This window comes from Lynx rufus, unplaced genomic scaffold (assembly GCF_022079265.1).
Source record: "Lynx rufus isolate CCGP_SWC_20201006 ecotype Redwood Valley unplaced genomic scaffold, mLynRuf1.p SCAF_2, whole genome shotgun sequence".
In the NCBI taxonomy this organism is placed as follows: Eukaryota; Metazoa; Chordata; class Mammalia; order Carnivora; family Felidae; genus Lynx; species Lynx rufus.
The window spans coordinates 35,845,729-35,868,560 of record NW_025814834.1 but is presented as its reverse complement, the minus strand read 5'-3'; the positions used below and the strand labels follow the sequence as shown (position 1 = coordinate 35,868,560).

General features: G+C 35.8%; 1 protein-coding gene across 2 annotated transcripts; it reads right to left on the bottom strand.

Moving 5' to 3' along the window:
• Positions 1-3,475: 3,475 nt before the first annotated feature.
• Positions 3,476-22,784, bottom strand: TYW5 (tRNA-yW synthesizing protein 5). Of its 2 annotated transcripts, XM_047084535.1 has the most exons (8): positions 22,635-22,784; positions 17,785-17,939; positions 13,055-13,124; positions 10,149-10,193; positions 8,949-9,086; positions 6,881-6,968; positions 6,382-6,498; positions 3,476-4,074 (listed from the first exon to the last, which is right to left on the bottom strand). In XM_047084535.1, the coding sequence occupies exons 1-8, from the start codon at positions 22,710-22,712 to the stop codon at positions 3,818-3,820; spliced, it is 948 nt and encodes a 315-aa protein (XP_046940491.1). In that variant the 5' UTR covers positions 22,713-22,784; the 3' UTR covers positions 3,476-3,817. The 2 variants fall into 2 exon arrangements, with proteins under 2 accessions (XP_046940491.1, XP_046940492.1); XM_047084536.1 differs by lacking the exon at positions 8,949-9,086.
• Between the last annotated feature and the right edge of the window lie 48 nt (positions 22,785-22,832).

Here is a 22,832-nt window from a genome sequence, read left to right as displayed (position 1 = left end):
CCCACCCAGGCAAGAAAGATCTAGACTCGGACAAACCAGTCTCAAGCATTTGAGTATGGAAATGTGTAATAGACTAAGTCTTCAAAGTGCAAATGTGAAACAAAAGGTAGTATTTTTAAAAGAGCTATTCTGTTATACTTCATTTAAGGGCCTCAGAGGATATGATCGACACATAGGTAGACCTCATCTGTAAGTTCAGGTTGGTCTAGTAGCTCTTAGTGCTAGAGACAGGCAGTTGCTTAGAGTGGTCATTTTAGGATCCCATTTAATGGAGCTTTAAAAATAGAATACAACTTAGGCGTACTTAAAACACCAAACACTCAGCATGTGTGCTTGCAACAAGACTGAGGTAACAGCAGGGATGTGTGAGTGACTGCCGGTCGACTGGCTCCTCACCACGTCTGGTCTCAGCCCTGGAGGAAGGAGTCCCAGCAGCACAGCTCTGACCCCACGCATACCTACACTCCAGCTTCCTGCATTTTGCTTTCCTTCAACTTCTCAGGTTCAGCTAAGATGTCTGTTGGCAACTTCAGATAGGTGAGAGAAAAGCCTCCTTACCAAGATTCTTTCCAAATGTTCCCATAGCCGCTCTTCAAAAGGGTGGAAAGATACAAAATAAGCCTTGTTGAATTTATTTCCCTTTTTAAAACTGTAAGTGACAAGTTTTAAATCAATTACTGAATAAGTAGAATTCCAATGTAATTATGTGCCAAGACAAATACTGTTAGTGTTCATGAAAAACTAATACAGTCTAACACATGTATTTAAAAAAGTTGTTTTGAAAGAATGATAGAGGGGCCAAAAAAAAAAAAGTCAAAAGATACAACTGCAGATTCCAGTCTGCCCACCTAAATTGTCTAACTTCTTCCCAAAGGCAGTCACTATCACTGGTTTCTTGTATATTCTAGCAGAGATAATTCTATACATATACAAATATAAATGTTTACTTATAGCAAACCTTTGTTTTACACAAACGGCAGTATACTATATCCATAGTTTCCAACCTTTTTCTCATTTAATTACTCATTTAATTACCTTGAAAACTTTCTTGCCAGTACTACAATACCTCTGTCTCATTGTTTGACTGCATAGTATTCCATTTTCTCTTACACTCTGTTGTTTACTTGTTAGTCTTACTTTGTATCCCTTGTCTATGTGGTACAGTGACAAGTTTTGCTGACAGAGAAGAAAAATTCCTTTGTGTATCAGGTCAAGCCCCCAAACTGTAGTCAAAGAATAACAAGAGATGTGCTGCACCTAAGGGAGAAAGCGTGGACAATTACTGACCTGGTCACCACAGCTGTAATTCCAGTTTCTGTCACAAGCCTGGACAATCACTTAGGCGATGTGGATTGATAAAATGATTTCTAAGATCCCTTTCAGCAATAAAGTTCTAAGATTTGGAATTCCTGAGACGTTGCAGCTAACACATACTGTTTAATATGTTATATATTAAAAATATCTCATTTGGTCTCAATCAGGTCAGCAAAAAAGATAAATGCAAAATTAAGACTCTAACATTAAAAAATATGACCAAGGAAATCATTTTAAAATTTCCCTAAGGGTTCACTTCTAGTTTTGTAGGCATTATAATTTAATACTGCCACAAGAGCCACCCCAAATCTCAAAGCTAGCACCAGCCATCACTGTCCCTGCCCTGGAATTATCTCTGTAATTTTGTAGCAACCGTATAAAGTACAGGTTTAAAGATGAGGAAAATAAGCTTCAGAAAGATTAAATTATTTAACTTGCCTAAGGTCATGCAGTGTGCTTCCCAAATAAACTGAATTAAAATGAATATTCATTGGGAAGATTATAATCTGTTTTACTTCCAAGTTTTCTACATGACTCTGGATATATACTTTGCACTGATTCTCTTTGTGTTGTTGTTTTTTTTAAAGAGGCAAAACCCAGGAGGTTTATTAAAGAGCTGAGCATAAATACTGTTCAAACTAACAGGTTTTTTTTTTCTTCCCAAAGGAAAAGGAATCATTAAAGAATTTCTTTGCTTAATCTAAGAACTAAAGATAATTAAAAAAAAAAAACCAACTAGTAATTAAATCAGGCTAATGTGACAATTGCTTTTCTAACAGACCGTCTTTTTACTTTTGTTGACCTGAGTAACTTCAATATCTCTTCCCAAAGGCACTTAGGGAGTTCAGAATGATTTTTTATATACTTTTCCGTTATTTATCGTAATGTTTTTTATACCTGAAATTAATCAAACTCCAAACACAGGATATGAACAGACGAATTACTTTAAACAGAAAATTATTTTGTCCATAATTAAAACGCACCAACTTGATGCACTCAGATTGCTTTAGATGAACACATTTGTGTTCAGTAAATATATCTGGTCTTTCTTCAATGAAATTGCAATATAATTACAAAGAATGGCACAGATCCACATACAATGCCTCATTGTCTTCAATGATGACAACATTATTGGGATCTCTCCTGTATTTGTTCTTAAAAAAAGAATTTTTCTCTTTAAAAAGAGGTGGAAAATCATTTAGTGGGGAAAACTAATTGGGCTGAGATTTAGCTGTAAGTATAAATTAAAACAGATTTGAACATTTTCTGACGTTGAATAACTGAAAAAGGGCAGATCTGACTTATATTGAGTGCCAAAAAACCCCAGGATCAGATTAAACCTTTTGGACAAATCACAAAACCAATAATCCAAATTACAATCATTTAATCCAGTTGTTCTCAATCCTGATTATACATCAAAACAACCTATGAGGTCTACCAGATACAGATACTATACCAAACCCTAAACATACTGAATAAAGTCTACAAAGTTGGTGCCTAGACAACAGTATGTTTTAAAAAGCTCAAAGGAAAAATGTAGTAGACCTCGTTGGTTGCTCATCTTCTTTTCCTAACCTGAATCCTAATTTTAAAAATTATCCATGCTGTCCGCATGTATACCTCATGTACCTCAGAGGAAGAGGATTCTACTTATAAGCTCCAGGAGACCCAGTTGTTCTAAGGGTTATTCCATACCGTTTCCCAGTGACTGGCTCAGCGGTAGACAGGTCTAAGCCACTTTAGATCAATGAGACCCTGGGAAAGCTTTTGCATATTAAGAGAAGGCCCTTGGAATCCGGCCTGACTTCTCCACTGCATGTAAATGAAGAAGCACATGGCTCCAACTGCTATTGGCAATCATCCCGTGACCACGAGGGTAGCCAGCCTTAGGATGATGCCAATGCTGCATTTGAAAATGGAAGAAACAAACCTAGAGGTTCTTGGTGACACTACTGAATCACTGGATCAGAAATACTGAAGCCCGTTTATCAGTTGACTTCATGTATAATGATTCAGTATATTTTATTACGTCATTTTATTTTTTTTAAGTTTGAGAGGGAGACAGCACACAAACAGGGGAGAAGAACAGAGAGAGCACAAGCGGGGGAGAAGAACAGAGAGGGACAGAGCATTCCAAGCAGGCTCGCCACTGTCAGCATGGAGCCTGATATGGGGCTCGATCCCACAAACAGATCATGACCTGAGCCACTTAACCGATTGAGCCAACCAATCTATTTTATTAAGTCATTTTAAGTGGGATTTTTAATTATTTGCATCTGAAAGCTAGAGTGGTCCCACCCAGTACAACATTCTTTCAACCTACTGTATTAAATAGAAACCATATAAATACAAATTCATATTTAATCTATAAGTCTGAGATTGATTTATCTTTCCTATTTTAACAAAGAATCAATCTTTAAAAAATATTTTATATGTTATACTTTTCTAATATTTGAGTTGAACTGTATTGCAAAGTTTATATTCATTGCATTCACTTCATTATTTACTCAAAGTTTTTACTATAGGCTTTATCTTGAATGTGTAAGACCATTCGCCGTGCATAGAAGTCCCTGTATTCCTCTGGTAATTCAGACAGTGTTTTTAAAGCTCTGTCCAGAATTTGTGCAGCTCTTGATGCTGCCGTAGGGTCTTTGTTTCCATAGGTATCCGTTTTATCATAGCATTCAGACGGAAGGTGCTTCCAAAAAACATTCACTCCCACTCCAAACTCTTCAGAGATTACGTTATGGAACCATAAAGCTAGAGAAAGTTAAAAAAAAAAAAAAACAACCAAGTTAAAAATAAAACCTAGAGTAAAAAAAAAAAAAAAAACACCAAAATGTCAGTGAAATATCACAAATTGCATATAGCCAATGTAAGAAATTCTTGTAACTAGATGCCTTCGTTAGCACACTCCCAGCTTTTAACAGAATCATTTTAACTTTTATGAACTGCCAACCAATTTAAAGTGTCAATAACACAACCCTACGTTTAAAACCTTTGGAAATAGCAATTTTCCCTTTTAACTTGAAAGACATAATAAAGTTGTATTTGTTTTGTAGTTCTGTAATTTGGGGCTATGTTTTGTGTTACTTGTTTACACTTCCTGAGTCCTACAACCACATCAAAAGTGTTTATTTTTTGTACACAGAACATTTCAATTATTTGAGGAGTATCTTTGACCTTTTCTGCCTCAGCACAGTACTTTTGTTCTCAAAGACTTCCTATTCAAGCTGCATATTTGGTTTTCTAACTTGCTTAAATTTGCATTCATTGTAGCCTCCTTAGTTTCATATTTCTAATTAAATTAATTATAATTTTCTTATATTTCTTTCAACTCCTTTACAATATATAAAACTAAAGCACATATCTGGTGGTGGAGTCGATGAGTAAACTCTGTCAAATGATATAGCTAATTAATTTTTCACTTCCTCTAGAACATTTCTTTGTTTTCCATTGAGTCTAAACATTTTCAAACTTACAGGTGCTATAGGACTATGAAAGCAACATCACAATATAATAAAGATGAAATACTAGTCACATCAAAAAATGTTTAATCTTGTGAATGGGAGAAAGTAAGATTTACAAGATGCTAAATTTTACAAACAAACTCATTCTAAGAGTGCTCTAGGAAAAACAAAGCTTAAAATATTTTGATTTGCAAAACTAGTTTCAAACATGGATTTAATCTTAATTATTCTTTAAGAATCTTTTTGCCTTATTCAGTATAACAGGAAAAAAAAGCTAACCATTCTGTTAAATTTGAATGCAAAGATGGGGGTTTTGCTTTTATTTCAAAATATATGCAAATGTTCAGTATTTCTGGCTTTTTTTTTTTTTAACTTGTATATAGAATAAGGGAAAACTGCATAGCTCCTAACCATTGTCTAAAGATATAAAACCCCAAGATTTAAATAATGGCAATAGATTTAAAGACTAGTATGCTGGTTGTTTACAGAGAACATAAGAATAAATAAGTCAATGTATCAAATCAGTATTATGTTAAGGACATGGTAACAGGCCCCTTGGAGAATACAAAAATTACCAAAACATGGTTACTTATCCTCAAGCAGTTTATAATGTAGCCCCAAATGAAATCATCATATTAAAAAAAATTTTTTTTAATGTTTATTTTTGAGAGCGAGAGAGAGAGAGAGAGAGAGAAGGACAGAATATGAGTGGGGGGTGGGCAGAGAGAGGGAGACAGAATCTGAAGCAGGCTCCAGGCTCTGAACTGTCAGCACAGAGCTGGATGCGGGGCTCAAACTCAGGAACTGTGAGATTATGGCCTGAGCTGAAGTTGGACGCTAAACCGACTGAGCCACCCAGACACCCCTCATCATATTTTTACTAATACTTTTTTACTTAATTCTGTCCCTGAAAAAGAGGTATTAATGATTAAAAATATATTAAATATGGGAAATAGGACTATATAAACAGAATTTGTTAATGGACTCCTTTAATCTTAATTATGATTTTTTTATCTTCAGGTATTCACTTTTGAATAATAATTACAGATATTAATTACATCACTAACTACAACAACTAATGCCTATTTATTGTACAAAGAAATTAAGCGACACTAATTCAGACCTTAGAATATAATGCACAAAAAAGACATCATAGGTGTTAAGATTATAATAATTTGATACTTAATAAAATTTCTAATCTCCTTTGGCTTTGAAATATATTTACCATTTCTTTGTAAATGCTTAAGTGACATAATTCTAAAATATATAAATATTTTAGAAATGAAGTGATTAAAAAGAACAAACTAATCTTTTCTCAGATACAAATCTATTGCTTGATGTCATTAAATAATTAAGAGTATTATATTAATTAATAATATATTTATAGGTTGCCTTTGAAAAACAAGATTATTAATTTTATAAGAATTTGCTTAAGCATACTTTAAACACACATACACAGTTGTATATAAAAATCAACTTGTATAGGACAGAACATATAATAAATATACTTTTGTACTAAAAAAAAATATCATATAATGGATGAGTGACAGAGTACAGAGTTTATAAACAGCAAATTAATGAGGTCTAGAAATCTTACCAGGAATGAATAATACATCTCCAGCTTTAAGGGAACATTCATACCTTCTAGCTTTGCAAAACAGTGGATATTTAGCTAAGTCTGGATTATCTATATTCAGTACTTCTGATTTAGTACCTGAAAAGTTGCAAAAAAGGATAATAAAGATTAAGCAAAGTTAGCATTTCTTAAAAGGTAATCGCAAATATAAACTTGAAAGTGTATTCTTTTCTGTACAATTATTTATTTTATCCACACTGTGAGAACAATTACTATTCTGAAACCTAAGCCAGTTTTCAGTGACCCACCCTTTATGACCATGGACATCCATGTAATATAATTAAGAAAATTTGAAAATTTCATTGTTCACACAGCCTATTACCTATATACACATGCACAGTGAACACAAATACATCATAATTAGGAAGAAGCCCTAAGATATTTGTCTATGAAAATAGAATTCTTAAAAAGAGAAACTGAATAGACCAGACCTTAGAAATATAAACTTAAAAAAAAGTACCTGATAAATATAGATACTGGGCATCTCGAGGACTGAATAGTACAACACGTTTTTTCCCCGTCACTTGTATCAAGAAGTTATCCATTACCTAAAGGCCAATAAGAACTTATGGATAAACAATATCTAAAATTCAAATAAATAGAACCAGTGGTATTCCAAACAATTAAATGTAAACCCTATCCTTTAGTTAGACTTGCCTCACATTATCTAAAACTCTTACAGTAATATTCTAATCTAACAAAGAAAACATTTGTATTCTAAATACAACTGTGCCTTTATTAGAGGTATTCCAGCAGCATTGCCTTAAAATGGTAAGGACTGGCAAGCCATTAGGAAATCTGAGGACTATTTGTCCTTGCCCCAGTATTCTGACAAAGAAGGTAGTTACATCTATTTGAGGCTCCCCTTGGTTAGTACTTATTTTACTTATTTGTCAAGGAATGCTATGCAATGAACATTGGACAACAGATTGAAAGCACTTAGAAAAATTAGGTGCTGGAAAAACACAAAGTATTGCTGTAATCAACCACTACTAAACTCTTATATAGCCAACCATAATTTAGTTACAGGCATCCTGATTTCCAAATTATTTCTACCGGACTATAACTTGGCAAATGTTCTTTATGTACTTACTAATGAAGTATCTTGATTTCTGCATATGCAAGGATATACTTTGTTGGTACACATTGTGGGAAATGTTAAAAGGTGGAGATACATAATTCTTAGCCAAGGAATTAAAATATATACTAAGCAAGATATATTCATAATTATTTACATTTTCTTCTACCTAAGCATTTCTCCTTTCACTAACCCTTTTCTTATGTAAACCTTAACTATATAACAAGCACTCCTTTGACTTATTTTTAATTTAAGAAAAGATTTATCAAATTTCATTATAAATCCAGATAAAAGTGATACTAGTTAAAATTTAAAAGTCACATAATACAATTAAAAATATATTTCAGTTACCATATCATTTTCTCACCATATCATTTATGTAAAACATTTAAAAACTAAGCTAAGAATTTGTCTACCTCATTTAATTAGAGTTATTATGTTACAATCCTCCCAAGAGATCCTCAGCTGAATTATAATACATTTATAAAACAATATAGCTTGATTTAGAACATAAAAAAAATTATTTTATCCTTATTTATTTATTTTTAAAGTTTATTTATTCTGAGAGAGAAAGAGAGAAAGTGGACACATGAGTGAGAGCAGAGGGAGGGACAGAGAGAGAGGAGAGAGAATTCCAAGTAGGCTCCGCAGTACCAGCGCAGAGCCTGACATGGGGCCAGAACCCATGAACCATGAGATCATGACCTGAGCCGAAACCAAGAGTCAGACGCTTAACCAACTGAGCCACCCAGGCACCCCCAAAATTATTTTATGTTTAGAAACTTATTAGGTATTGCTTTAGCTTCCTAAATTTCTCCACCCAACAACAAACCATACACAATCCTACACTTTTAATGTGTAGGATTAATGTGTTTAAAATATTTATATGCATATATTTAAGCAAGTAAAATTATAATACCATGATATGATCAGGGACAATATTCTATACATCTTGCTGCTCAACCAATACAGTTGACATTTCACATTCTCAAGGGATATATAATCTAAGATCTTCAGATATCCCCAAATTCTTACAACTGGAAATGGCTCTCCACAAACTTCTGCCTTTCTCTTGAAAAATAGTTCCACCTAGTCACATGTGTCATCTTCACATCCTCATATCATAACCTTATGACTTTTGCCATTTGTGCAACTTTCCCCCCTCATCTGGTGGCCATTTTTCACACACACAAAAAAAACAAAAAACAAAAAACAAAAAACAAAACTGCACAAAACTTACATACACACCAATATAACAAGACCACAGAGAAATGCAAATATGAGAAACTAGGCACCAACTTGCAGAGCACCTGTTTTCAAAGCTCATGTTTCAGCAAATTATATCTCCAAGATCTTTAGGGTAGTCTACAGAACGTTAAAACTGTAAATGTTATATCTATAAATGCGAAAGATTGACTATAGCTTCAGATTTCTCATTTATGTAGCATACATCATAGTGGGTCCAAAGTTGTAATCCTGGTGAGCTAATTCGAAAAACACTGGAAAAGAACTGCTCCTCTTTGAAAAATTTTGGAAACTTAATATCTCCTTCCAGTAAAGGAAACTGCTTTCTGATATCTGCAACATCCTGCATTGAGAGAAACATGGTAAAAAATTTTAATAATAAATGCAATATTGGTGTAATGCTTGTTTTACTTCAGTCTGCCATCAGAGCCCAAGATATCAAGGAGGAATGGGGCAAAAGTCTGTTCATTGCTTTAAAATACTAGTAGGTGACCACAGCCAACACATGCTCTTTCAAATGAAGTAATAACAGACTATGTAACAAGACTGCAGATTCAACAATATCAGTATTGTTAAGCTTTATATGCTTAATTAATAGAGAGGTTCTTCCTATTTAAACAACAATCATACAATTGCCATCTACTCCAATATCAAGAATTTAAAATCTATGAGTCAACAATTTGAACATTATCAACTATGTAAAACCTGTGGGTTTTACTAAGGGAGGAAACTAAAAGAAAGTAAAGAATGAAATGGGAAATAAAAGGAAAAACCAGAATCTTACTTGATCATTTTATTTTTTAATTTCTTTAATGTTTATTTTTGAGAGAGAGTGAGCGAGAGCGAGCATAAGCAGGGGAAGGACAGAGAGAGAGGAAGACACAGGATCTGAAGCAGGCTCCAGGCTTCTGAGCTGTCAGCACAGAGCCCGATGTGGGGCTCGAACCCATGAACTATGAGATCATGACTTGAGCTTAAGTTGGATGCTTAACCGATTGAGCCACCCAAGCGCCCCTTACTTGATCATTTTAGGCAGCCATATTAATTTGACTCTGAATACATGTCAAAACTTATATAATGAATTATTCAGAATGTTTATAATTATTTTAGATTATATTTTATTAGTTGAATGGCCATCTGTAAAATATATTGTTGAAAGGATTTCTTAATTATATAGAGATTAGAGTAGATGACTTTAAACACTAAGATACTATGGTCCTGCTTAAGAACTAAGTAACCAACTTTTAATAATTTTATCTTATTCAAGGGCACAAATCATTGAGAAAAGATTGGAAAAAGATGAAACAAGTCATGTGTCAGGCACTAAGTATAAAACTACAGTGCCAATTAAAATATATATGTCCATTTAGGTTTTAAGCATTTGTTTTACATTCAGAATTCTTACCTTTCTAGGGTCTTCCCCAAGTGACCGTAAGTAGTACTTCTCATCCTTAAATATTGCAAAGAAAAATAACATAAATATTCACTTAAAAATACTAGAAAGTAAAGACAGAAGGAAATGAGTCTTAAAATCTAACCCAGTTAAGTTGTTTTCGAAACAGTTCTGTTTTCTTACCCTTTCTACTAATGCTCTCTGGTGGCCATATGAAGAAATAGCTTTATAGGCCGCTTATTAGAAGGACTAGTTCCACAAAATGTTATATGAAATAAATTTGAAAGGCAACACATACCTACTATGTCTAAAACACAATGGTTAATTTATTTTTTAATGTTTATTTATTTTTGAGAGACAGAGATAGAGCACGAGCAGGAAAGGGGCAGAGAGAGAGGGAGACACAGAATCCAAAGCAGGCTCCAGGCTCTGAGCGCTCAGCGCAGAGACCCACACAGGGCTCAAACTCACAGACCACAAGATCATGACCTAAGCCGAAACTGGAAGCTTAACTGATTGAGCCACCCAGGGGTCCCTACAATGCTTAGTTTAGATTTTATGCTCTAAATTACTTAGACTCTTAACAGTTTATAAGACTGAAAAGAATTCTCATTTGTATAACACACATGATCTCAAGGTATTGTGGAAGCTAACAACAAACTTCTTCATGTAATGCAAATGTAGAATAGGAGATAAATATAACAATTTATATTTTCAGTAATAAATATTTTAAAAATCCGGAACACTGCATTTTATCAAGGTAAGCCTTATAACTGATCATATAAATTCTCAAGCCAAATCCTTTAGAGTCAGCTCATGTATGAATTAGAAATATGTCACATCAGAGTAGTAAATTTATGTTGATACTTTAAAAAACTGTCAACTACCCTTCACTGAGTAGCTAGAGTAGAGAAGTGTTTGAATTATAAAACACTACTGTTGCTTGCATTTCCTCTAAAAATTAAAGAACTGAGATACTGGGTCAAGTACAGGGGCAATCCAACTCAGGAATTCTGCCTCTTTTATACCTACACCTTACCATCATAACACAAGATTCAAAATCTACATTATTTATCTTAACAACATATTATAAATCTAGGACCAAAAATTTAACTCAGCTCTCAGATCCAGTGTTTTCAATTTTTTTTTTAACATTTATTAATTTTTGAAAGATAGAGAGAGACAGGGTGCGAATGGGGGAGGAGCAGAGAGAGAGGGAGACACAGAATCCAAAGCAGGCTCCAGGCTTCAAGCTGTCAGTACGGAGCCCGCCGCGGGGCCCAAACTCAGCGGACCGTGAGATCATAACCTGAGCCGAAGTCGGCCGCCCAACCGACTGAGCCACCCAGGCGCCCCTCAGATCCAGTGTTTTTATGTTTTTAACTAGCCTCATATAATTTCTATAAATTTCTTACTGGGTAAATAGGTTTCAAAGTATGGTTTTCGGAATTCTAAGTTTTCTGTCCGTTCTAATATTTCAGGATTGAAAAAAATAAATTCAGCCTTTCAAGGTCACGCTCTTGTTGGGGTAGCCCCAACCACTGACTGAGCAAGATGGAAAAGGACTAGACACTGTCACCCACCCACACAGGACTCCTCTAACAGGCAGTCTTTGCTGAGGAGTTCCACCTTGAGCTGGCAGAGATGCTGTCTTCCCCCACCTAACCCTCCCCTTTCTTTTCAGAAGTATTACTCCCCAATAAACTTTTTTGCACTCCTAAGCCCATCTGTGCACCTGCTTCCTGGAGGACTGAGTTGATAGTCTATATTCATCTTACACCTAAAAATTATGGATTTATGTCTAAAAATTATGGAAAGTTGTAAATAAGATGAATATATACTGTTAGTTCAGGTAAAGCTAATGGATTCAGTTTTAGTAGACAATCTAATCATATCATAGAATCACAGCCCTGCAGAGTGTGGAGGGATCCTGGTGATAATCTAGTGTAACCACTACCTGCTGAAACAACTGTGAACAGGCAGCACCCATCACAACCAAACTGGCCACCAGCCCAGCTGGCTCAAATGCAGACAACAGCTTTATTCAAAACTTAACAAGCAGTTTATTTTTAAAATGTGCTTTTGAGATAACAGTGAATTTGTTAAAAATGTATTTCTATATAAGCCGCAATGTCTTATCTCAAGATATTTAAATTGAATTATTTAAAACTGGATTATAATGTAAATAAGTAGAATTCTTCTGCATTTAATCCTGAACAAATGTTACAGCAAATACAACAGCAATCACACTGATAATAACTAACAATAATAAAATATAGAAACAGTCTAACAGTCAATAAGATACGAAAATAAAGTTCTCTTTTAGCATTTGAACTTTGCATATCAGACCAAAGAATTTTCTTAAAGCATTTTTTTTTTTTTTTTTTTTTTAGTTTGTTTATTTTGAGAGAGAGAGCATGAGTGGGTGAGGGGCAGAGACGGGGAGAGAAATTCCCAAGCAGGCTCCACACTGTCAGCATGGAGCCTGATGTGGGGCTTGAACTCACAAACCGTGAGATCATAACCTGAGTTGAAGTCACTTAACTGACTGAGCCACCTAGGTGCCCACACACCAAAGCATTTTCTAAGAAAGTATTATTAATAGCTAACATTTAGTGAGTAGTTTCTACATGTCAGGCATTGATTTTATTTAGTTAAATGTCACAAAAACTTTATCAAATAGGTACTATTATTGTTCCTGTTGTATAGATGAGTATATCAAGGCACAGAAAAATAACATGGCCAAGGTTTGAGATCTCATAAATAGCAAAACTAGATCTATGGCATATACAACCAAGCCTTACAAACAGCTATCAGAGAAGGCGACAACTCTGGTATCTAATGTTCTTGTACAAGAAAATCCACCTAGTATACAGATATTAATGCTTTCTAAAGAAAATAATGTTCAAAGCAGTTACCTCTGAAATAAAGAATTCTTCATGCTTTTCTTCAGCTGCCCTTTGAACCAACTTATCAAAAGGTAAAGTTCTGAAATAAACACAAAAGAAGCCTTAGACTTAATAATAAATCAACCAGTAATATTCTATAGGTATATATATAGGTTTGTTGGAGTTGTATGATCTTCTGTTTTACAGTATCCATAATTTTTATTATATCTATTATGTGCAATTTTTCAAAATTCATTTAACAGTGTGCTTATTTGACCTAGATTGTCTAAAATTTTGATTTCAAACATTAAAGGTTTTTAAATCTATGGTGCAAATGAATCATTCTAATGTCAATATCCTCCTATTCCAAGTTACTGTTAGAAAAATGTTTCTGTGGTATCTGGTTATCTCTCCATATACACAAACTTTCAAACTTGCTACTTATTTTCAAGTGTCATGGCAAAACAAGTCTTGTGACCGACAAATGGAACAAACTCCTAGTGCTACTTTGGAAGAGATAGTAAGCGAATGGTCAAGTGAAGATCAACTCCTTCCCTCTCTCACTGATCTTCCTGCCTTTAGGCACTACCACAGAAAACAGAGGCCCATAACACTGCTCTCAGTCTCCTTCACTACTATGTCATTTAAAAAAAAAATTTTTTTTAGTGTTTATTTATTTTTGAGAGGGAGAGAGAGACAGAGCATGAATGGTGGAGGGGCAGAGAGAGAGAGAGAGAGAGAGAAAATCCAAAGCAGGCTCCAGGCTCCTAGCTGTCAGTACAGAGCCCAACGCGGGGCTTGAACCCATGATCCATGAGATCACGACCTAAGCCAAAGTCAGATGCTCAACTGACTGAGCCACCCAGGCGCCCCACCACCACTCTGTCATTTTAAAGATCCTGAGGTGGGGCACCTGGGTGGCTCAGTCAGTTGAGCATCTGACTTCAGCTTAGGTCATGATTTCACAGCTTGTGAGTTCGAGCCCCATGTCGGGCTCTGTGCTGACAGCTCGGAGCCTGCAGCCTGATTCAGATTCTGTGCCTCCCTCTCTCTCTGCCCCAACCCATTTGCATTCTGTGTCTGTCTCCCTCAAAAATAAATAAACATTAAAAAAAATTTTTTAAGATCCTGAGGAATACCTCAAGAAGAATTCAGTGAAGTGACCAAATTTTATTCTTCTTCAATATTGCTGTTTAAATGGCTATCTCCTTCCACCCTTATAAACAGAGATGAACATCACAGAAGCAGTTTGTTTCCTTTTGTCTTACTCTTGAGACTGGAAGGCCACCATTTCTCTGGGTCCCATCCTATCTATTCAACATTCTAGAATCAAAAGTACTGACCCCCACATGAAGATGACAACAGTAACATCAAGAAAATGAAGTCTTCAAAAGCATCTGGGTCAAAAGCCTCTCCTCCACCCCTCCACTGCACTCCAACCTCCAAAAGTCCAATTAAGAGTTGTAACCTTTTCATTCTTCCTACCTAATATCTTCCCACTTAAATGTGTACTGAGGAGGTGGGGAGAAAGGGTTAGCAAAAACCCGTTCTCCTTCTCTATAAGAAGATGACCTTGGGCCTACCTTCTCCTAGCAATGTTTTCATAAAAACTTACTGATTTAAGATAAATGTGGAATGTTAGCTGTGATATCAGGTAACATTGTGTATTGTAAAAATGACCCTTGATTGATAAACTATGTCTGAACTAAAAGGCTGATGTGTGGACTGTAAATATTTGTTAAGAAGCAAAAGATTTGGCTTCCCTGTGTGCAGTGTAACTCTTGTAACTGAGTTTGTCCCTTGGTGGAACCTAGAAGCTAAATTCACGGGGCCATTTCATGTCACTGGTTTCTGTGGATTCTGTGGCTTGACTAAACTAAGGTGTTTCTGTACCCACCTATATAGTCTTGTTCCCTATAGTTTTGGCTGTCACTTGGTGAGCCAAAAAATGGCTACTGTATTGGAATAAAGACTCCCACTGATCCTATACTGCTAGAATGTGGTTTCCCGCCTTGTATCCTTTTGTAAAGCTAAGTGAATCTGAGGCCAGATTACGAACTAGTGAGTCCTGTGGCTATGAATGTCAGTCTGAACTTGAGGACATTGCTGATAATTATGTACAAGAGTGAGCACTGCCAAGAGAGAAGAAAGGAGTCTGCCATTTGCTCAGACCAATTTCCTACTACAGTTTCTGGCTAATTATATCAACAAATTTACTTGGAATCCCCCTATGCAATGTTTTCCTCTCTGACCTCATCACATACCCTTATTCCTACTAAAGCATCTTTGAAGAGTTTGGGGAAAATGTAGAAGCTTCTCTGGTCCAGAGCTACCCCTGTAATTGGCACAGTAGCCCAGGCTTATCTTTTTACTAGGAAAACTCAGAAGGGTTTTAAGACCTGCACGAGAACAGGGCAATGAAGAAAAGCAGAACTTGGGTGCTATCAGCAATCTTTTCCCTCATGTAGTGGTGCCTGTCAGAGCTTCTATGTAAGCAAAGCTGAGACAGGGGGAAATGAGGTATGAATTAGGAAGTTCCTTGGTCTAGAGGTTTTATCTATCCTATGCATGTTTCAAAAAAAAGGATACCTGCTATTTAAATTCCATTTGTCTGGACTGGTAGACCAGTAAGGGAGATCGTATCAAAGAGGGGTTAGTCTCATGGGCTCTGTGGAGTCAGGCAAATTTGGGTATAGATTTGGTTCATTATTTCAAGGTATATGATCTTGGGTAAGTTACTTAATGTTTCTAAGCCTCTGTTTTCTCAACTGTATAATCATAAACAACAACAACAAACAACAAAAACTACCTCAGAGATAGTTTCCAAATTAAATGACTAATATAATCTAAGATGCTTGGCACAGCACCTGATATATAGTAAGTGCTCAGGAAAGGACAGATGGTAGGGTGAACAACAATGATAATGTACCCATTAGCAGCATGAAAGTAGTTACCAACATTTTAAAAAAGAAAAAGAGATCTTCACTGTCCTGGTCCCCATTTGCAAAGGCTGCTTTGCAAAATCAAGATCAGGATTAATAAAAGTATAAGTAAGAGCAGGATGATGACAGGAATTAGATGACGTGATAGACAGAAGCAGTTAAATAAAGCTTATGTAAGAGTCAGACTTATTTATTTTTTTAAACGCCCAGAAAAATACCAACAATATTCTTTCACCACACAAGACTCTCCTCATACTACCCTGATTCTAGAGGAACAATGAGAGGCACCAAGAAGGAAGAAGTAAAAGCTAAGACTTGGGAATGTATTGCTTTTCAAATATTTAATAAGCAGAAATGCAACCTTAAACTGAAGTGGTAACAATACATGTGTGTAGGATTTCTTACTTTCTAGGCTCCTTTTGACCTAGATGCCTCCCTTCTTTCCTACTCCCTGGTTGGTAACTGCCAAAAATGACTGCATCTATTTTTTTCTTGCACTAAGAAAATAATCTTGCAACTCTTTAGTAGCTCTAGTGAAAGGCTTGGAGAAAGCTGGGATAAGAACTATTACATAATGTATGTGCTTCAAAACAAGTTTTGAAAAGTTTATGGAACATGACAAAACATCAAAGCAATTCAAGATGAAGTTTCAATGCCCATTTGTTATGGTTTTGGACTCTCTGGAAAATAAACATCATTAATTGCTGGCTTAAAAATGTTCATCATTCCAGCACTTTCTTCCACTTTTCTGGTTTAATAAAAAATGAAAAGTTCTTGCACTTATTAAAACTTATGGCAATTAAATTCAATTCATGGCCTACTAAACACCAAAACTATAATGGTGAATATTCAAAGGCTCAAAAACTAAGAAATACTTTGGCAAGCTGCTATATGAGCTTGGATATTTCTAATGAGAAAGGAATGGCTCTGGACATTAGAAGCTCTGTTTAACTCATCTCTAAACTCTGGAAGGAACAGTGAGAACCACCTTTCTTTAAAAATCAGTCTTTTGTGAACTACATGGTTTTTCAACTGAATTTGCTGGAAACTGCATGTGCACAGAATATAAAAATTTGGGTTTTTTTTAAACATTTTTAATGAAACTTATGGGAATAAATAGCATATTAAATCTGTAAGATTATAGCATTTAAAACATTGAAGTTTGGACATTCAGCAGCTTTTAACTATCTTACTTACTTTTAAGACATCTCAAGCATAAAATGATAAACACAAGGGAAATTAAAAGCATCTAAGGTTATTGTGTCAAAAAAGAAAATTATGATTTTTTAAGTTATCCAAGTTGATGAAAACCTATAGCAAACATAGCAACTACCTGACCTATATTTCTGGAGGGAGCAGAAAAGAGAAAACATGGGCTTATGCTTTTCTAACAATGAAGAATTAGAAAATCTTTTAAAAATAAGGGCATTAAAAATCAAGCTAGGTTATGAAGGGAAACTTTAGAATTCATTACTCTAGATAACAATTACTAATGAGGTAGGATCAATTAATTAATGAAGCACTGAATGACTACAGCAGACCCAATTTGGGGGTTAATCTAACTCAAGTTATAGAAATCTGGCTCCTTCCAGAGTTCCAGAAGGTAGCAGGCATATACCCTATTTAAAAAATGGTCTTTGAAAATGTCTTTATATAATTATGTAAATTTAGAATTTAAAAATTAGTAAGCTATTCCATGACTGTATCAAACTAGCCAAAAGATGAAATGCAGTATGGTCTTTGTATAATAATACAAAACTATTTTATAAAGGTTTAAAAGCTATTTGTAATCCCAGAGTAAGCCTCAGAAGAAAATACCTATATACAAAGTTCTTACTAATGAAGTCCATCTGGGCAACTGCAGCAACATGAATCTTTACTTCTTTTTTCCCTCCAACTTGGCTCAGGTAATCCACTGTCCATTTGCTTGTACATGCCCCCAAATCGATTCCTTCCAACACTAGAGGTTTTCTCTGTAAGTGGCAAAAACATACAACAAAAAATTAGGGAAAATGAATAATATATGAGGAGTTATATTTGGCAATACAGGGACAAAAACAGTAAGAAATGATTCTTGATCCTAAGATGCTCAGACTCAGACCTTTTGACAATTCATGCTGTAACTGAAACAGGAAGAGCAACAATGTAATACACTTAGAACAAAATTTAACATTAGGAAAACAAACCAAACAGCAGTGCCATCACTAGCTAGGAACAACAAATCTGAACATTACTTACAGCATTTTCACAAGTGCTATTTATAACAAAAATATAAATAATTAAAATGTGTACTTTACAGTCAATATTGTTTGTAACTTTTTATTTTGATACTATTTCAAACTTGTGAAAAAGTTGCAAGAACATTACAAAGAACTCCCATATACTCTTTACTCTGATTCACCAACTGTTAATTTAACATTTTGCCCCATTTACTTCACCATTTGCTCTCATGTTCACTATGTGTATAGAGAGGAACATATTAGTAAAAATAAATTAACTTCAAGGTAAGTTGCTGACATCACACTTCTTTATCTCCAAAAACTTGAGTATAGTTTCTGAGAACAAAGATGTTTTCTTACATAGCCACAGAATAATTATCAAAATTAGATTTAACACTGATAAAAATACTACTACTTTACAATCCATATCCAATTTGCTAATTGTCCTATTGTCTCTTATAGTTTTTTGTTTTTTTTTTTTTTTTTGTCTATTTCTGAAATCCCACATTGCATTTAGTTGCCATGTCTCTTTTAATCTGGAACAGTTCCTCAGCCTTTTTCTTCCATTACCTTGACATTTTTGAAAAGTACAGGCCAATTATTTTGTAGGATGCCCTTCTATTTCAGTTTATCTCATGTTTCTCCGTGATTAGATTCAGGTCATACATTTTTGGAAGAAATGTACCACAGAAGCAATGCTGTGTCCTCCTCAGTGCAACACATCAGGTAGCACATATTTTGCTCTATTATTTGTGATGTTAATTTTGAGCAACTGGTAATTCCTGCCTGAATCAAGTATTACTATGATGAATGCAAAAATCATGATTTTTAAAAAATTTCATCATCTTCTACATTAGGTAGCATTCTAATGTCAAAATGAGCTCTAACATCTCCATTTATTTATTTTATTCACTTGGTTTAATCTACTGATTTAATTTGATGCTTGAAATATCTCACATTTGGCCAGTAGGATCCAATCAAGCTGGCTCTTGTGAATTTTTACCTGAACACATCCTTTCTTTATAGCAAAAAACCATAATCCAGAATCCTTTTATACTTTTTCTGTCCCAGCACTACAGTCATTTCATATTTAGAAACCATGATCTTGGTATTAGGTGTGTTCATTGCTATTGGGGTGTCATTACTTCTAGGCCTTCTCAGTGGACAGAGCTAAGAAATGTGTGAAAGTCTGTGTATATTCATTTCTCCTTTTCCCAAAGACACACACATAATCACACATAGCCCACATATGTATATACCTATATCTATTTCTCTCTCTCTCCAAGCATACATATACACTATATACACATATGCACTTAATAGATGTATGTATGAACAAACCAAAATACCACCAACACTGAAACCCCAATACCGATCTTACACAAGGTTCATTTTAAATTTCATTGTTTATATATTTGTAACTCTCTTCTGTTAACAGTGATAAACCTTGTTGCTATCATCTTCAATGTTTAATCAATTGCATAATCCCAGAATTCACAATAAATACTTTCACGATTGCTAAGTCATATCACTGTAAAAAAGCAAGTCTATTAACTAGAGTTCAGTATTTGTTTACAGTTCTTTTTGTCTTTAGACTGAAGACATACCAAGTACTGTGCTCAAAAGTGATTTGGGTTACTTATCTCCCTCCCCCTTACTTAAGTTCACTTCTTATTTTTTTAAATTCTACATTAGAGTTTTGGTTTTTTTAATCACTACTCACCATTAATTTTATTATCAGTATTACTTTAGAATGTAAAACATTAATGTGATCCCCAGAGTCAAAACTATGCGAAGAGGTCATCCCATCCATATTCTTCCACTTCCTGCTCACTCATCCCTTATAGATAACCAGTCTCATTTTTGGCTTATCGTTCCTGGTTTTGTTTGTTTGTTTGGCAGAGAACAGAAACACATATACTTCCTTATTTCCCCTTCTTTTTTACAAAAAAAAAAAAAAAAGTGGCATATTTTGTGGGGGTTTTTTTGGTAATTTGATTTTTTTTTAATTTAAAAATACATCCTGGAAATCACTGCTATCAGTTCAGATTATCTCCCTCATTCTTTTTTACTGCTTTGTACACCATAATGTAAATGAACAATTTAACCAATCACTCTCCTGTGCATAGTATTTTTAGATTATTTGCAATAATCCCCAAAGTAAACTCCTCAAAGAGGGATTGCTGGGTTATAAAGTAAACACACATAGTTTTGTTAGATATGCCAAATTCCTCTCCACAAGGGTTGTACCACTTGGCATAAAGTGTGAGAGTTCCAGTTTCTTCACAGCCTCACCAAGAGTATTATTAAAGCCACAGATAAGAAATGGTGTATCAGTGTAGCTTTAAGTTCTCTTATGAGTAAAGTTGAACATCTTTTCATGTGTAGAGGCTATTTTTTATCTTTTTTTTTTTTTTTTTTTGGTCAACTGCTCACATTTTATCAGATTTTTGGCCTTTCACACCCCACCCCTTTAATTTTTAGAAGTTCTTTATATACATGGCCTTTTCTGCCCTTTTATGAAACATGTTGCAAATACTTTCTTCCCCAGCTTGTATTTTATGTATTCAAATTTTAATCTGTTACCACACCTGAATTTTCAGTCACAGTTAGACTGTCCACTGACCTAGATTATGGAGGAATTTATCCATGTTTTCTTCTAACACCCATGTAGTTTAATTTTTCTACATTTATGTCTCTGATCCATTTAGAGATTTGATTATTCTTGTGTATGATGTCAGATATAAATCTAATTTTATCATTTTTTAAAATGACTAGCTGCCCCCGCATCACTTATTTAAAAGTTCCTTTGCCCCAGTGATTTTTAAAAACAATTTTTTTAACGTTTTATTTATTTTTGAGACAGGGAGAGACAGAGCATGAACAGGGGAGGGTCAGAGAGAAGGAGACACAGAATCTGAAACAGGCTCCAGGCTCTGAGCTGTCAGCACAGAGCCTGACGCGGGTCTCGAACTCAAGGACCGCGAGATCATGACCTGAGCCGAAGTCGGCCACTTAACCGACTGAGCCACCCAGGCGCCCCTGCCCCAGTGATTTTTAACACACCATGGTCATCACATACTAAATGCCCATATGAATGGAAATTTATTTCTAGATGTACACCTCCAGACTTTCTATTCTGTTTCTCTGGTCTATTTATTCATGCACCTATATCACACTGTTAATTATTAAAACATGTTAAAAATCTGAGGACTATGCCCCCTCATCGATTTTCTTTAGTGTTTCCAAGTAGAAAGGTCTTGTTTCACAGTTTTATTAGTTTCTACTTTATTACATCGTGGCCAGGGTGTTGTTTGCAATATTCCACTTTAGGAAACTTAAGTATGTCCACTTTGTGACATATTATATGTATCTTGTCTGTAAAGATTACGTTACAAAATACTCTTTGCCATGCATCTTAGAAAGCATTTTCACATACATTGTTTCTCCACAATCGTGCCCTACAAGCATCTTATGCGATCACATCCTGAGGTGGGAGTAGGGAGGGCAACAACAACCCATCCAGCACTAGACCCACAAATAAATGAAGGCTTAGATCTTCGCTCTAGATTGCTAACTCCTAAAAGCAAACAAACAAACAAACAAGCAAACAATCAAAAAACTTCGTTCCTGACTTTTTTCATACTGAGAACTGTAGCTCTGTGACCACCCTTCTAAATATCAAGTAAAATTGCTGAGGGAGAGTTCTACCATAAGCATACTAACTGTAAGCTTGTGGATTATATTTTTCTTTTAAGTACCTGCTGGACTCTTTAGTCTGTTCTGAAGCCTGGATTCCCTTACAAAGCACCGCGAGTCAAAATACTTCTCTTTAATATTATCCTCTTGAGTATTCTCTTAAGGAACTGAGGTTCGAATTACACATATAAGAGGTTCCAACGTCTGAACTGGAATTCAGGTTAGTTAGAACCCAAGACCAGGGGAAGTCAGTTTCCCGAGGGATTCCCATTGCTTTCCCTTTTGGCTCGATGCAGTGAAAAATTGCTCTTCTGAACCCAGTCAGTGGAGTAGACTAACACGCGCCTTTCACGCAACCAGTGGGGCGACGAAACCTCTAAACTTTAAGAAACCCAACGCAACTCCCTTCGTTGCCATGGTAACGGAGGAAGACAAAATAATAAACTCCGTCCAGAGCCACCCTTCGCAGCGAGCAGCGCTTATTAGGCAAGCTATTTCTCGCACTGCTGGCTCCGCTGTCACCCTGCTCCCCGAAAACGTGGCGCTGTTCTCCCTGGAAAACTTGACAGATGATCCATTCGACATCCCCCATGTGCTCTCTCCCCTGGCCACAGAGCCAACAAGCTATCTTCAGCAGCCTGCCGCCTCCTCCCCATACCCTGGGTCTCCAGAAACCAGTTCGGAGCCGCCCGAGTGGCAGGGACAGGTATTCCCTGGCTCCCTGCGGTTCGGCCTGCCCGAGGGCCTCACCTGCGGGTAGAGCTGCTGCGTGAACTGTTCCTGCGAAACGCCCTCCAGCCGGGCTACCGGGATGCTCTGCCAGGCCATGGTCGCTCACGCCTGTCCCGCTCAAGTCCCAGGAACCCCGGCCCGACACGTCCGTCAGCGCGCCATCCGCCCGGAAACGCGACCCGGAGAGAAAAGGTCCGCGGGGCCGCTCGACTCGCT